Consider the following 14,152-nt stretch of genomic DNA (forward strand, 5'->3'; position numbering starts at 1 on the left):
CTTTTAACACTGCGTGAGTTGTGTGCGCCTCTGTTTCTTTGAAATATTTATTCTGTGGTTTTACTCTTATTTTACTTTACTGGTTTCATTGTTTTAAGACTAGTACGGTTAAATCTGAGAGTTTTAGTTCATCATTGTATTATTATTGTTGGTATTAGTATGTATTTGTGCAGCACTTTGGAAACAGTTTGTTTATGAAATGAGCTCTATAATTAAAGTGGACTGGATTGATTGGATTATCAGAAGCTGGACAAACAGAAATTAATTAAGAAAAAGTACAAGGCCTCCCCAGAACACGAACAGGTTAAATCTCCAGCAAAGGCCAATACTTTGAAAAACCAGCTGCCTAAACTAAGCATTTATTTTGATTTATTTATGACGTATTTAGGGACAGTGTACATTAATCAATATTTTTCATCCATTGTCCTTGAACAGATGTTAAACTTGTCTACCTAAAAATAATACGGTAAGAAATCATGACGGTACAACGAGAGCAGATCGATGCACTAAAGCCTATAGTTAAATAACAGTGTACAACAGCAGCATCACACAATTACATAAGAGGTTAAATTGCGTAACTATTAAAGAACGACATTAAAAACATCCAGACAGACAATCACAAGACAAAGACAGAAGGTGAAAAGAAGGCAGATTCACTGGATTAATGTTGACAGGTCTGATTTGTTATGAACCATGTTTTTTGGAAAGATGGTAAGAGCTCTCTGATGTTTCTGGGGACTCTGGGAACTGATGTAAATCTTTATTTGAGCACTTTAGTCCAAAGAGCTCAGTGAAAATGCGACTACTCAGCCCTCTTACACAGTTTGTGCTAAAATTGTGAATGAGTTTGCATTACATTCAAATTAGATTATTTGAGGAAAATTATCAAAATTGGCCAAACAATATCGGCTATGGACTTCACTGGATTCTAAAAGTGGAATTTGGTCATAAGAAACTACTATCAAAGTGACAGTTGTGAACCCATCACTATAAAAGTTACATGATGCACCTTTAAACTGTGGTATGTTTAAAAATCATTGGCACTGGTACAAGTGAATTGGCAACAGGCCTCTCAGTGCTGTTTGAAGTGCTGTTCCTTTTGTATTTTGACCTTGTAATTTTCTGTCAAATAACGGAGAAAGAAATGATCTGATAAAGTCCATCTGCCAAAACCTAATGTTAAAGCTCTGGACATCTGCCACCTGAGTGTGCACTTTTTGTTTTCAGTTTTAAAGTTACCGTTCCTTGTTGTCTGGCCGGTCCAGACTGAAATCTCTTAGGATTCCTTAAACAGACGGATGTGAGTCTGGTCACCGCTCCCTTTGTCACGCCTTGAGCCAACGTTCAGATTTGTTTCACGTGACACATGTGAAACGAAGGAGCTCATTGGTCACCTGTCATTTTGAACATAATCAAGTTTCTCACATTTCCAGTTAACAGACTTTATGGTGCATTCGATTATCCATCCGACTGGGAGGTTCGAGGACATCGCCTAACGACACGCTCTGACACGCCCCTTTTCCTCGGACAGCAGAACTCGGACTCAGATGAACTCAGAGGAGACGAGAATTCCGAGATAGAATCCAAGATGGCTGTGCCCAGTGTCACCTCAAGTATGAACTGTTTTCATTGTGGTTGGATGTTTTGGTGATTTTAATGACAATTTCAGTCACTCGTACTACTGCAATACCTTATTGTGTCTTATTTTATACGGGTGTTGCTAACCGTTCCCAGGGTCAATAACAGAAGATAAACAACAACAATAACAGCTTTCCGGTTGGCGTCCACGTTTTTCTTCAAGTCGCGTTAGCTATGTCCATTCACATATATGGTCTATGCAGGAAACATAATAAAACACTCATATGTGACGCCGAGTGGGAGATGGATGGATAAATGAACACACCATTAGTGCTTCGCTCACTGATTTGAGTTGTAAAGTGATGATGTCACTTCCAGGTCCAACCAGAAACCTCACAGGTGATTTGTAGCTTTGTTTTTGTTCATTATTCATCAAACAGAAGACCTTTACCATTCAAAAGTATATGTTTAACCACAAATTGTATCAAATATGTAAATAATGTTGTAATAATCTATCATAACATTGGATTACCAGTGTGTGTATATCTCAATAACTGCCGCTCACCGCTAACGCCATCTTAACCAAGCCTGGCTTCTTACCTGAACCATGGATCTATTAAAATAAGTGGAGATGGTGTTGCTAAACTTTTTTTCTGGTTACCCATATTTTAAAAGTCACAAACCTTTATGACCCAAGTCAATAGATATTATTCGTAAATCACAAAATCAAAGGTGGATTTGACCATTATTGAACATTAATGAGGATATTTTATTCTTGACTGACCGTGTCTCTCTGAAGAATTAGTATTTCTCAAGTTTTAAACAATGAAAAACCTGCAATAAAAGGATCCATAAGTCGCCTATTTGGACATTAAATGTAGCCCATTTTTTTTCTTTTCAACATTCAATTAAACCAGCAATACCGGAACAAAATAGTCAATAAAATAATTATGTCTCATATGTCAGAACTTTATATTGTAGAACAACATGCAGATTGTGACAAGGCAACCCAAAAAAAAAATCTCTTGCGACCCACCTGAAGGTCGCGACCCAGTCTTCAGGAAACACTGGCTTAGAGCTGTCTTCAGTTGGCATGTTGGCCGCACAATGGTACTACAGTGAAAAAATTCCTCTTGCCCAGGAAGGATATTTTCCAGATTAATCACAAACTGCTCGTGTTCAGCTGACAGGGACATAAGACTTTCAAAATGGTTGGATTTTGGTGTCAATTTTTATCTATTTTTGGGTCATTATTTTTTTTCCTTCAGTTGTCTTAAAAACAGCTTTTAATCGCTATCTATTCTCGATCTGATTGGTCAGAGCGGTCATGTGGTACAGATGGGTCTTTACGTCCACCTCCCTCGTACGATTTCTGTCAGTTATAACCATAAATCCATGCTTTTAACCTGGTTAGCTTCAAAAGACTGCAGTCTATTTTTAACATGAGATGTGCTGTCGCTAAAAAACAGAATAATTTCTAAACACGTTAATTGTTTCCAGTTGATGGACCCGGAAGTGACATCACACTTCACAGCTCTATTGTGTAGCGCTCTCATTTTAGATAATAACAAAAAAACCCAACTGAACTGAATAAACCCCTGCTTAGTCATAGTTTAGTAACAGACCCTTTTCAACATTACAGCGTGTGGATAAAAGTCTGTTTTGATTTGTTTTGCCTCACCGCGCTGTGACCTGCTCTTTGGAGTGGGCGTTGGGCAGCTCCTTCTGGGGGTGAGCTCCTCCCTCAGAGTTTGGGACGTCCGGCGAGGTCTGACTCAGCTTCAGTGTCCCTGGAAATACACAACATAAAAGGCACAATGAGTCACTCCGGGCTGGTACAGTACTGATGGGCATGAAAAGAGGCTTTGAGTAATGTGATAAAAAAGACACTAAACCTGTTTTTTTCATGTAAGAAAGTCAATTTTGTCTTGCCCTAGTACAGATTGTATAAGCGGCTGGATGTTTTTATCGTCCATGAACCACTCCAGGCTGGTATAGTACTGATCGATATCGAGCGAGGTTTTGAGTAATGCAATACAGTACTGATCGGTTTAGAGCGAGGGGTTGAATAATGTGAAAAAAGAGATACTAAACCTGTTTTTTCATGTAATAAAGTAAAATTTGTCTTGCTCTGGTACAGATATTGTGACCTCAAGAGTGGCTTATACAATATTTGTGTGTGTTTTTATCATCCAACAGTTATTTAAGGGGTTGTAACTGATTTGTTCACGTAAAAATGAACACAATTTACAATTTATCTTGCCCTAGTACACATATTTAGACCTCAAGAGCTGCTTATGCAACATAAGTGTTTTGGTTTTTTTAATCATCCGTGAACCACTCTAGGCTCCTGACTGGCATAAAGAGAGGTTTTGAGTAATGCAATAACGATATTAAACCTGTTTTTTCATGCAATAAAGTCAAATTGAATTGAGTGAGGGCTGAAGGTGTTCTACCTGATCTTTACTGTCTTTTTTTTTTTTTTTTAAGGGTCCATGTTACACAATTCCCTGATCTTTTATAATGTTGTTTTCTCATCAAAACATATCTGGAGTTTTGTTTGGTAAACACTAAACCTGTTTTTTTCATGCAATAAAGTAAATTTGTCTCGCTCTAGTACAGATATATTGTATAAGCAGCTCTTGAGGTCAAAATACGTGAGTTTTTATTGTCCATGAACTGCTGTAGGCTGGTACAGTACTGATCGGTTTAGAGCGAGGGGTTGAATAATGTGAAAAAAGAGATACTAAACCTGTTTTTTCAAGTAATAAAGTAAAATTTGTCTCGCTCTAGTACAGATATATTGTATAAGCAGCTCTTGAGGTCAAAATATGTGTGTGTTTTATCGTTTATGAACCACTATAGGCTGGTACAGTACTGATCAGTATAGAGAGAGTGTTTGAGTAATGTGATAAAAAGATACTAAACCTGTTTTTTCATGCAATAAAGTAAAATGTGTCTTGTTCTAGCACAGCTATTCTGACCTCAAGAGCGACTTATACAATATTTGTGTGTGTTTATCGTCCACAAACCACTCCAGGCTGGTACAGTACTGATCGGTATAAAGAGAGGTCTTGAGTAATGCAACAAAGATTTTAAAGTGGTTGTACCGTTTTTGTTGTTGTTACTGTTGTTGTTTTTTTCATGTAAAAGGTAAATTTATCTTTCCCTAGTACACATATGTTGTATAAGAAGGTCAAAAAAAGTTTTTTTCCACAAACCACTCCAGGCTGGTACATTACTCCTGACGAGCATCAAGAGTGGTTTTGAGTAATGCAATACAGACATTAAACCTGTTTTTTATGTAATAAAGTCAAATTTGTCTTGCCTCAGTACAGATATATTGTATAAACAGCTCTTGAGGTCAAAATATGTGTTTTTATCATCCACAAACCACTGTAGGCTGGTATAGTACTGATCGGTATAGAGAGGCTTTGAGTAATGCGATAAAAAAGATACTAAATCTGCTTTTTCATGTAATAAAGTCAATGTTGTTTTGCCCTAGTACAGACTGTATAAGCAGCTGGATGGTTTTATCATCCATGAACAACTCCAGGCTGGTACAGTACTCTTGACCAGCATAAAGAGTGGTTTTGAGTAATGCAATAAAGACATTAAATGTGTTTTTTCATGTAATAAAGTAAAATTTGTCTTGCTCTAGTACAGATATATTGTATAAGCAGCTCTTGAGGTCAAAATATGTGTGTTTATATCGTCCATGAACCGCTGTAGGCTGGTATAGTACTGATCAGTATAGAGAGGCTTTGAGTAATGCGGAAAAAAAATATACTAAATCTGCTTTTTCATGTTAATAAAGTCAATGTTGTTTTGCCCTAGTACAGACTGTATATGCAGCTGGATGTTTTTATCATCCATGAACAACTCCAGGCTGGTACAGTACTGATGGGTATAAAGAGAGGTTTGGAGTTATGCAATAAAAATATTAAAACTGCTTTTTCATGTAATAAAGTACAATTTGTCTCTCCCAGTACAGATGTGTTGTATAAGCAGCTCTTGAGGTCAAAATAAGTCCGCCGTGTGCTGTCTGCATTTAATTATAAACTGTTTTTATCGCCCGTGAACCACTCTAGGCCGGTGCAGAACTCCTGACCGGCATCAAGGGAGGTTCTGAGTAATGTTATGAAGACATTCAAGGGACAGTACCTGCTTTTTTCATGTAATAAATAAAGTACAATTTGTTTTTTTCCCAGTACGGATATATTGTAAAAGCAGCTCTTAGGGTCAAAATAAGTCTGCTGTGTTCCGTCTGCGTCTAATTATGGAGTGTATTCATCTTCGACGAAGCAGAAGCTCTCAAGGTGCATGAGAGACGGTGGTGAGTCATGTTTAAAGAACCTGTACCTATTTTATTTTTTTCACGTATTTGAGCACTTTTTTTTTTTATTTAGCAGAATGTGTCTTGCCCTGTACATATATATTGTAAAAGCAGCTCCTGAGGTCAAAATGTCTGTTGTGTACTGCCTGCATCTAAAAGTGTTACCTTGTCTGAGAAACAGGAAGTGTGTGATTAGCATGATAGTTGTTGTTAGGATTACTATGATGGTAACACTTCACTCTGGCCTCTCAAAGTTGTGAAAAGCGCTTATAAACTCAACGGGGTGAATAATTAGGTGAATAATTGCTCTGAATGGAAAGGTAAGTTGAACTGTTTTTAAATGAACTAGTTTTGTTTTTTCACATTAAAAATAAAAATACAGTGCCTTTAATTTGATCACTTTTGTAATATTTCAAAATTGAATTCCCATTCTCAAATCTCTGTGCCCCCTTGGATCAGAGGCTTTGATTGAAATGCAAAATGTCATCATTATTTAGTCGAGGTTGACAAAGGAACAGTCTCCACAAGGACACGGGCCCGAATATTAGAAAATAAAAAAGATTCAATTAAAATGGAGAGTTTGAGTAATTTTGCAACATAATCACAGACACATTATGACAAAAAGGAGTCTAACACAAATATAAAGAATTCTGTTTTTATAGGACAACGCAGTAGTTACAGAAGCAAATGAACATAAATGCATTTTTATACATTTAGAACTGGCAATTTTATGACATAATAAAACAATATTACATACCAAAGCATTTACTGTTACTGCAACTACTACTACAGCCACTACTACTACTATACCACTAAAAATAACACTACTACCACTACTACTAGTACTTCTACCTACTCATTTACAGAATTACTACTACTACTATTACATTAGCACTACTACCAGTACTACTACTACTACTCTTACTATAAGTACTAGTGCTATTACTACTGCAACTGCAACAACTATACTACTACTACAACTACTACTACTACAACTACTACTACTACTACTACTACTACTACTACTGCAACAACTATATTACTACTACTACTACTACTACTACTGCAACTGCAACAACTATACTACTACTACTACTACTACTACTGCAACAACTATATTACTACTACTACTACTACTACTACTACTACTACTACTACTGCAACAACTATATTACTACTACTACTACTACTACTACTGCAACTGCAACAACTATACTACTACTACTACTACTACTACTGCAACAACTATATTACTACTACTACTACTACTGCAACAACTATACTACTACTACTACTACTGCAACAACTATACTACTACTACTACTACTACTACTACTACTACAACTACTACTACTACTACTACTACTACTGCAACAACTATACTACTACTACTCATACTACTACTACTACTGCAACTGCAAACATATTACTACTACTACTACTACTACTACTACTACTACTACTACTGCAACAACTATATTACTACTACTACTACTACTACTACTGCAACTGCAACAACTATACTACTACTACTACTACTACTACTGCAACAACTATACTACTACTACTACTACTACTACTGCAACAACTATACTACTACTACTACTACTACTGCAACAACTATACTACTACTACTCATACTACTACTACTGCAACTGCAACAACTATACTACTACTACTAATACTACTACTACTGCAACTGCTATACTACTACTACTAATACTACTACTGCAACAACTATATTACTACTACTACTACTACTACTACTACTACTACTACTACTACTACTACTACTACTGCAACAACTATACTACTACTACTACTACTACTAAACTGCAACTGCAACAACTATACTACTACTACTACTACTACTACTACTACTGCAACTGCAACAACTATAACTACTACTACTACTACTACTACCCACCCACTCATTTACTACTACAACTACTGCTGCTACTATCACAACTACTACAACTACTGCAACTGTGACAATTACACTACTACTACTAGCACCACTACCTGTACTACTACTGCTACAACTACTGGTGCTACTACTACTACTACTACTACAACTTCTACAACTATACTACTAAAACTCTCTACCATTACAACTGCTACTACTACTTGGTGCTTCTACCCACTTATTTACACAACTACTGCAACTGGTACTGTTACTGCTACTACTACTATGACTACTACTACTGCGGCTACTACAGCTGCTACTACTACTACTACTACTACTACTAGTACCACGGACACTACCACTACTGCTGTTACTACTACAACTACTGCAACTGCTACAACAACTACACTACCACAACTACCAGTATTACTTCTACCAATACCACTACTCTACTACTACTACTACTACTACTATTACTGTACTTCTACCCACTCATTTCCAAACGGACTCTCTGAACTTTCCATCTCTGCTTTAATTAGAACAGTTTGTCTGGACGAACATCTCTTTTTAAGCGTAGCTGTTGAGAGGCGCCTGTGATCACACTTTGAACAACGCTACTTCAATTTTACACCTTATTTTGAGAGGGATCTTTTTCATTTTGAGCTTCGGTACTAAACCCAGCGTGTGCACAGCCTTTAATGAAGAAGTTAACCATTTAACTGCAGGAGACATTGCATTAGCTCATATTGATCTACAGTAACAGAGATAAAAGGAGGAGTAAACGCAATGTTAGCCTGGTAAGGTTGTCTCATTACCAACACAAACAGTGACAATAGCTAAAGGCCATGCGCTCAGTGTAATGGAGAACATACAGGGGCTATTTATTACGGAGAAGACTGATAATAGACAGTTGTGTTAAAGGGGAGACTAATGTTGGGGAGCAGGCCGTTTAACAATGCAACTGTCTGGTAGGGCTGAGTTAAAGAGGCTGTAGCAGATTTTTAGTGTCTTTAAAAAAACTGAGCTGCTTCATGTTAAAGGGCCCATGTTACGCAATTTTCTGATCTGTTATATTGTCGTTTCTTCATCAAAAACAAATCTGGAGTTGTGTTTTGTTTCATTCACACATGTTTAACACACTAATCTTGCATATTTAGGCTGTTTTCTATATATATATGAGTTGCACCGAACTATAAGTTGCACTTTTTGGGGGAAATGTATTTTATAAAATCAGAGACCAGGAACCGGCATTTCGTCTTGAAAGGCAAGTTATAGTAATAACAACAGAACAGAGAACAACAGACTGTTGACATCACATATGAACAGTTCTTAACATAACTATAGAATAAACAACGGAACAAGTTTACCAAACTCTCCATCTCACTCCAAATCACTAAATCCACTGAATTCTTCATCTTGGGTGTCACTTCTAAGCAACTCCGTGACCTCCAGAGGTAAACGGAGCGCCGCGTCCTCCTCTGCGTTGCTGTGGTCAGACTCAGCATCAGTTCCAGTTTGGTTGTCACTGAAGTCCAGGCTTTGTCGATCCATCCAGTGACTTCCAGGAAAGTTGCATGGTGCACCCTCCCAAACTTTCTTTCGGCTGCATATTACGCTATTTGCAGCTTGTAATCTGCAAAGTATTATTTTCTTTTTGGGGGCATTTGTGTTCATTCTTCTCAGTCGTCTTTATAAGTTTGTTTAAATTTTAAAAGTTCAGTAGTACAGAAGTAATGGTGTGATTGACTGACATGGAGACATGTCCAGTAGAGTGAAGTGACAGTGGTACAGGAGTAATAGGAGTAGCAGATACTGACACACAAGCCTAGAGTGACCTCTCGAGGCTATTAATACAAAAGTTGCACTGGAGTAAAAGTCGGAGGATCACACAAACTATTAAAAAAACTGCGACTTATATAGAAAAATACAGTAGCTGTTAACTTGAAAACTACTGCTTCATGACATCACAAGGTGATCACAGAGCATTTTGAGCTTTGGGGATGTATGACTGAAACAAAACACAACTCCAGGTATATTTTCAAAGACGTTACAACATTCTAAAATGGCTTAAAGCTGACGAGAGTCAGTTTTGCAACCTTTAAACGGTTTGCATTGCATACACAGTTGACAGTTTTAATTGATTAATTTATTAAACTCTTGAAGGCACAATAGAAATAATGTTTTGAATTTCCTTTTCTCTGGCAAGTTTCTTCATTTTAATTAGAATACTGAGTGCATTAAGAACTAAAACTTATTTGAAGTAGTTAATAAAGCTAAAACTTAAAAAAAGAAAAAAGTACCATTAATTTGAAGGATGAAAAAAGAATCAAAATGAGCAGGAAGGAGTCAGAACACGCTGGGACTGAAGCTAACCATTTAAATCAGGTAATGGAGCAAAACAAATTTAAATGTTTAATTTCAATGAGATATTTCTGCACAAATTTTACAGTTAATTTACTTTCTCTGCAATAAACTTGAACCTCAACCAAGGCAAGGCATGAAATGTTTAAAATGAAATATTTTAAACAATAAAGTATAGAAAGTCTGGAGAGTGATTAATGTTGTTAAGCAGAGAATCGATTTTTCTGAGCTTTCTTCCAAGTTATAACAATGTTCCTTCATCAAAAACATGCCTGAAGAGGTTTTATGTCATCCATGCATGTTTTGAGTAATTCAGTGCTCTCTCCTGGGCACTATTCAAACCCTCCTTATGGTTAGCTGTAAGATTCTGTGCAATGCTCAGCCCAAAAGCATCACCCATGCTCCCACATGACAATTCTCCATAAATACACAATATGTCAAAGGACTCAGCGCCGTTTAATAGAAAAATAGGTCAGGTAGATCAGCAGATGCTAGCAGATGGTGTCAGGGCAGTTTGAGGAGAGGAACAGTCCAACAACAGCCAATAACTTCACAAACCTGATGCGATGTGCAGTAGTTTTATTAGCAGGATGCACTCTGATTGTGTTGTGATAGTGCTCTGAAGGGGGAGTGACTTTGCATAGAGGGAAGACTCAGATACTGATAGAGCATTTGTCCACTGATCTGAAGATTGGCAGTTTGAATCCTGCTCTCGACATAAAAACATCATTGGTTGAGCGGTGAGCTACACTGTCCCACAGGTTGGCTGGTGTGATTCCAGCTCCCACAGATGAATGCTGTCGTTGTGTCCTTTCCCAATATGTTGTTTTTGGTGAATATAGCATTTACAAAACAATAAAAGATAACAGGGTGATCTGTTTAATAAGTTTCTGTTTCGCTTTTGATGCTCTGAGTCCCTAGCCTGTATCATCAGCCAGTTCACTTTGTGGAAGCAGTCTGACCTGGCAGCATTAGGATTCGTTTGCTCGACGGTAGGCAAGTACTTTTTTAATTTAACCAATCGCTGCTATTTAGTCGTGACGTATGTAATGCGCCGCTAACGGGGATAACTAATATATTATCCTAATGCAATAACGTCTTTCCCCTTGACAAAATTCACTATATATTCTCTTTGTTCCGGCTTTAAATCCTCATTGCCAACACAGAATGTATGACTCTTCGCTGATTGGCTGGAGCCCGAACTCGCAATTCCAGGGTCTAGTGTTTATTCGATTCCTGACCCAGTCGTGGGAGAGAAATGAAATTGAGCAGAGGCAATAGGTGGCTGAGTCTCCCCTCCCTTTGTCTCTATGCTAAGTCACCCCCCCTTCAGAGCACTATAACAACAAAATCAGCACGCATCCCGCTAATGAAACTACTAGAAATCAGGTTTGTGAAGTTGTAATGTACAGTTTTGTATCATGATTTTGTATAATTATGGAGAATTATCGTTATTTATGGATGACATAGGCATTGTACAACTGTTAAGGAGGGTTTGAATAGGGCCCAGGACAGATCACTAAATTACTCAAACATGCATGTGTGACATCTAAAACCTCTCCAGGAATGTTATAACATGGTAGAAAGCTCAAAAATCGATTTTGTTTTTCTCTCACCTGCGTTGTTGGGATAGGAGTCCATGTCCAGGTAGGAGTGCTCCTGCGTCTCCGGCCCACCCACCACCTCGCCCCTCTCCAGCCCCACCAGGTCATTAAAGTGTGGGTGCTGCTGGCCCAGGGTGGGGTACAGGGAGGAGGACGAGTGCCCCTCTTTCCTCTGCAGCAGGGGGGGCAGCAGGGAAGAGCCCGCCGCCGCCCCCAGACTGGCCAGCCCCCCGCTGCCCGGCAACAGCCCCGCGGTCAGGCTCAGGCCGCCGCCCTCTTTGTCTCGCCATGGCAACCAGCACAGCTTCCACGAGACGAAGAGAGAGACGGAGAGAAGGACGATCCCGCAGAAGGTGACGATGACGGACAGCAGGCTCACAGAGATCTCTGAAAGAAGAGCAGAAGAGACGAGAGGGGGACGCATTAGAAATATGAAAAAACAAATGCTACAAATGCTGAATTGGGCAATGCCAGGAGGGCTAAAAGGTACATTGTGCAACTTTTCTGGTGGAGGAGTTCTGGAGTCACCTGCTCGTCTCAAAGGAGATGTCATTGCTTTGCCTGAAATGTTCCATGGTATGACATTAAACACAGCTATGTAACATTTATTCACGGGTGTTTCCATAGCTCAAAAATACAATCATTCTCTCTGTGAATAGGGCTGCCTCTCCACAGATCTGACTGATAATGTAGCCTATAGCCGTCTCCCTTGAGATAGATAGGTCTCATCTCTATTGTGGAACATTCTAGACAAAGCGATAACATCCCCATAGAGACAAGCATTTGAGCGACCAACCAATAGAAAAGTTACACAATGCACCTTTAATACAACAACAACTTCTTTGATTTAGTGTTTATTCCCACATTAAAGGTGCAACATGGAACTTTTCTGGTTGGAAGTTCAGTACCGGCTTGTCCCCATAGAGAGGTAATCCAGCTTTTCTATCTCCATGGAGACAAGCAGGCGATGCCACCAGTCCAAGCAAGTTACAGGTCAGATCTGTGGATAGGTCAACAACAGTAAGAATGCATGTTTTTTTTGTTTTTTTTTTCCATGGAAACAAAGTTAAAACCATACTTCAGAACATTTTTCACGGAGTTAGACAAGTTTCATACTATACTACAGGAAAGTAGAACCAAAGACACAATATTTCCATGGAAATAAGTGCAATAAACACTACCAAAATAAAAAGGTTTTATTTTAGTCTGTTTAGTGGCTAAGAAGTTACTCAGCGTGACTTTAAAGCAGCACTGTGTAACTTTTTGGTCGGGGGTCCATCACCTGCTTCTTTCTATGGATATGTCATTACTCTGCCTGGAATGTTCCACGGTGTGACATTAAACATCTCTACATTACATTTATTTAATTACAGGTGGTTTTACAGCTCAAAAATATCTATAAAAACAGCCATTTTGACTGTGAGCGGGGTCGCCTCTCCTCAGATCTGACCTGTAACTTGGTCTGGTTTGGTCTCCATGAAGATAGAATGGTTTAATACCACACTGTGAAACATTTGACAGTCCCACCACCAGAAAAGTTACTCAACGCACCTTTAAGAGCAGCTATAATTGAATAAGATAGATCAGTTTAATGCCCTAGTTCGGAACATTCAAAGCAAAGTAATAAGAATTTGATGGTGATAAGCAGCTGGGCTAATTACTTTTCAAGGGATATGAAACAAAAATAGATAATTCAATCACGGAAACCTCATGAATAAATATTATTCTGACAAATATTTGAGAAAACATGTTGAGTCATTTAATTAGTTAGAATAAATTAGAAATCTTCATATCACTCATAACCTCATATCAACACATTTCAGTCTGTCCATAATTCAGTTTTAGTGTTTTAAAAACATGAAAAACAGAACTAAACTTTTAAACAGTTTGCAGTGGTCCGAACTTATTCCACATTTACCTTATACATTCAGAGCATCCTAATTATTCACCAGGATGAGATTATAAGAGCTTTTCACAACTCTCCAGAGACCAGAGTGGAGATTTGCCATCATCCACAACTAGCATGCTAACCACACACTTCCTCATTATCAGAGAACTAAACACTTATACAATATTTCTGTACTGGGTAACACAAATTTTGCTCAAATACATGGAATTGTGTTTTGTTTAATTCACACATGTTTAACACACAAACCCTGGCTGAGTTCTCCTCTCAAACAGAAAACACTCTGTCCCACCTTGTGATGTCATCCGGTGACACAGGAAGTGTTCTGTTGTGTTGTGTTTTTAAACTCCATACACCTTCACTAGAATCATTTGATAATTTCAGCCTTGGTGTCACCCTAGACTAAGGATGTGCAAAAATATCAAAATATTGATATATCGTATCATTTAATATGATGATAT

At 38.1% G+C, this 14,152-nt stretch overlaps 1 protein-coding gene across 1 annotated transcript in view; it reads right to left on the reverse strand.

The window, feature by feature from the left end:
- Positions 1-14,152, reverse strand: part of syt3 (synaptotagmin III) — a 170,135-nt gene that overhangs the window by 122,382 nt on the left and 33,601 nt on the right. The window contains exons 2-3 of the mRNA XM_020933125.2: positions 11,798-12,172; positions 3,260-3,368 (exon numbers count right to left, since the gene is read on the reverse strand). Of these exons, the coding sequence (XP_020788784.1) occupies positions 3,260-3,368; positions 11,798-12,172 (484 nt within the window). The remainder of the gene's footprint in view (positions 1-3,259; positions 3,369-11,797; positions 12,173-14,152) is intronic.

Source organism: Boleophthalmus pectinirostris, unplaced genomic scaffold (genome assembly GCF_026225935.1).
Source record: "Boleophthalmus pectinirostris isolate CB_2022bp ecotype Guang Dong unplaced genomic scaffold, ASM2622593v1 HiC_scaffold_17, whole genome shotgun sequence".
Taxonomy (NCBI): Eukaryota; Metazoa; Chordata; class Actinopteri; order Gobiiformes; family Gobiidae; genus Boleophthalmus; species Boleophthalmus pectinirostris.